Source organism: Theropithecus gelada, unplaced genomic scaffold (genome assembly GCF_003255815.1).
Source record: "Theropithecus gelada isolate Dixy unplaced genomic scaffold, Tgel_1.0 HiC_scaffold_2479, whole genome shotgun sequence".
NCBI classification, from domain to species: Eukaryota; Metazoa; Chordata; class Mammalia; order Primates; family Cercopithecidae; genus Theropithecus; species Theropithecus gelada.
This window is the reverse complement of record NW_020258946.1, coordinates 1-2,445: the sequence shown is the minus strand read 5'-3', so window position 1 is coordinate 2,445 and position 2,445 is coordinate 1. Positions and strand designations below refer to the sequence as shown.

The following is a 2,445-nucleotide window of genomic DNA, read 5'->3' as shown; positions in this document are numbered from 1 at the left end:
TGCAGTGAGCCGAGATCGCGCCACTGCACTCCAGCCTGGGCGACAGAGCGAGTCTCCGTCTCAAAAAAAAAAAAAAGTTAGCCGGGCGTGGTGGCCGGCACCTGTAGTGCCAGCTACTCGGGAGGCTGAGGCAGGAGAATGGCATGAACCCGGGAAGCGGAGCTTGCAGTGAGCCGAGATCGCGCCACTGCACTCCAGCCTGGGCGACAGAGCGAGACTCCGTCTCAAAAAAGAAAAAAAAAGAAAAAAGTAAATAAATAAATAAAAATAAAAAGACAGTGGGATTGGGGACTTTTCTCTACCACGTACTAACTGTGTGACCTTGGTGGGTGTGCTTGTTCTCTCACAGGCTCTGTGTCCTCATTTGTGAATGTGGACAATATTAGAGTACATTGCCTCTCACAGTGGGTGCTCAGTACATGTTTGTGTTTGCATGTTGGGAGGATTAACTGAAATAGTACACGTAAATATCCTTGCAGATAGTAAATGCTTGTTAAATGCTATCCATTATAAAGTATTCTATGCTTAAAAATAGATGAAGAATAGTGTATTTCAGGGATGGTAATAACTAAGTTTGTAACAGGGTGGGATTGATATTCTTCTTTCTAGATACAAAGGAGAATAAGACATCCTTTTTTTCTCTGACTAATCTAGAAGTTATGTGTGTGTGTGTGATCAGGAAAGCTAGCTCATGAGCCTTTTACCCTGAGTATGTACATGGAAGCTGAGGCTGGGAGCAGCCTGTATTTACTAGTAACATTGTTTCCTAAAGCCCCAGCAGAGTAACATATCCTCCCCTGGCCAAGACTCAATAGCTCACCTCTCTCCTACAGCATCCAGTCAGAAGTGTCCTTTGAGGGGGCCTATGGGAACCTCAAGCGGCTGTATGATAAGGCAGCCAAAATGTACCACCAACTGAAGAAGTGTGAGACTCGGAAACTGTCTCCCGGCAAAAAGCGGTGAGTGGGGCCTGTGAGGTGGAGGGGGTTTTTCTGCAGTTGGTGCAGTAGGACCATAGGGACTGTGGGGCCATTCAGCATTTACTTTGGGCTCTTCTCATTTCAGATGTAAAGACATTAAAAGGTTGCTAGTGAACTTTATGTATCTGCAAAGCCTCCTACAGCCCAAAAGCAGGTGAGTGGAAGACAGCATGAACCCAAACTGTCCTGTGAGCCCCAGCCATGATACTTTACAGAAGGAGCCTTGAAAAGGGTGGACTGTCGAGTTCTGCCCTCATTTGGAACATCCGTAGCCAATTTGTCTTTTCTTGGCATTCCTCACTGTTTCTCCCAAGAGTCCTGTGCCCATCCTTCTCCCAGCAGCTCTCTGGCACAGAATAGGTGCTTAGAAGATGTTGAAGAGGGAATGGCTGAATGGAAGCCTATTCACATCCCTTCCCCTGTTTTAGTTGCTGTGGAAATCAATCCAGCACTGCCCTTCCCTGCTGTGCTCTCAGGTCTCCCCTGCAGCATCCCATAGTCCTTTCTCTGAATCTTGTATTCCCTGCTCTTCTCCTTCCCCAGCCCCCACCACTGACCTCCCCTGTTACTCCTGCCCCTCTGTAGCTCCATGGACTCAGAGCTGACCTCACTTTGCCAGTCAGTCCTGGAGGACTTCAACCTCTGCCTCTTCTACCTGCCCTCCTCACCCAACCTCAGCCTGGCCAGTGAGGATGAGGAGGAGTATGAGAGTGGATATGCTTTCCTCCCGGACCTTCTTATCTTTCAAATGGTCATCATCTGCCTTATGTGTGTGCACAGCTTGGAGAGAGCAGGTAACCTTCCCTATGTTCCTCTTTTCTCTTCCACTGGGTTCAGGGATCCTCACTCCCCTTTTCTACAGCTCCTTATTCATAAACTTCCTTCCACAAGCAGCCTCTTCACTCCTGTGTCACTGCTTGGCTGTGGGCGAGTAAGGGCCAAGGGATCCTAACCTAAAGGAGCTCCTGGTAATTGAGTACAAGCAACAGCACATTTCCTTCCCCCTTCTCCTTACCACCTCCCATAAATATGCACACCCTTGGCCAGGGCCTATGCAGAGACGAGGGTCAGGATACTTAGTGATGATCCAGACAGAATTTCAGACCTTGCTCTCGGAGGCATTTAGGCAGTTCTGGAAGCCTTTCTGGCAGATGTGTACGCAGAGCAAGATTGGGAGGTAAGGAGGGATAGGGCTGGATATGAAGGTTCTTGAGGTATGGGGAGGAACCTCAAAGCCAGGAAGGATGAGGTGGGACAAAAGGATATGCTTATCTGAAGGAGCACAAGGTGAGATGTTACATTCTAGATTATGGAAGGAATAATAGGACACATACAGTGCCTCACGCCTGTAATCCCAGCACTTTGGGAGGCCGAGGCGGGCTGATTGCTTGAGCCCAGGAGTTCAAGACCCAGCCTGGACAACATAGTGAGACCCTTGTCTCTAAAAAGTTTAAAAAAAAAAAAA

At 48.3% G+C, this 2,445-nt stretch overlaps 1 protein-coding gene across 1 annotated transcript; it reads left to right on the top strand.

The window, feature by feature from the left end:
• Positions 1-833: 833 nt before the first annotated feature.
• On the top strand, positions 834-1,774 carry LOC112617562 (protein SMG5-like; the record flags this gene model as incomplete). Its single annotated transcript, XM_025374307.1, has 3 exons — positions 834-959; positions 1,066-1,134; positions 1,566-1,774. Coding segments are annotated over 3 exons (404 nt in total), but the record flags the coding sequence as incomplete, so codon positions are not given.
• Between the last annotated feature and the right edge of the window lie 671 nt (positions 1,775-2,445).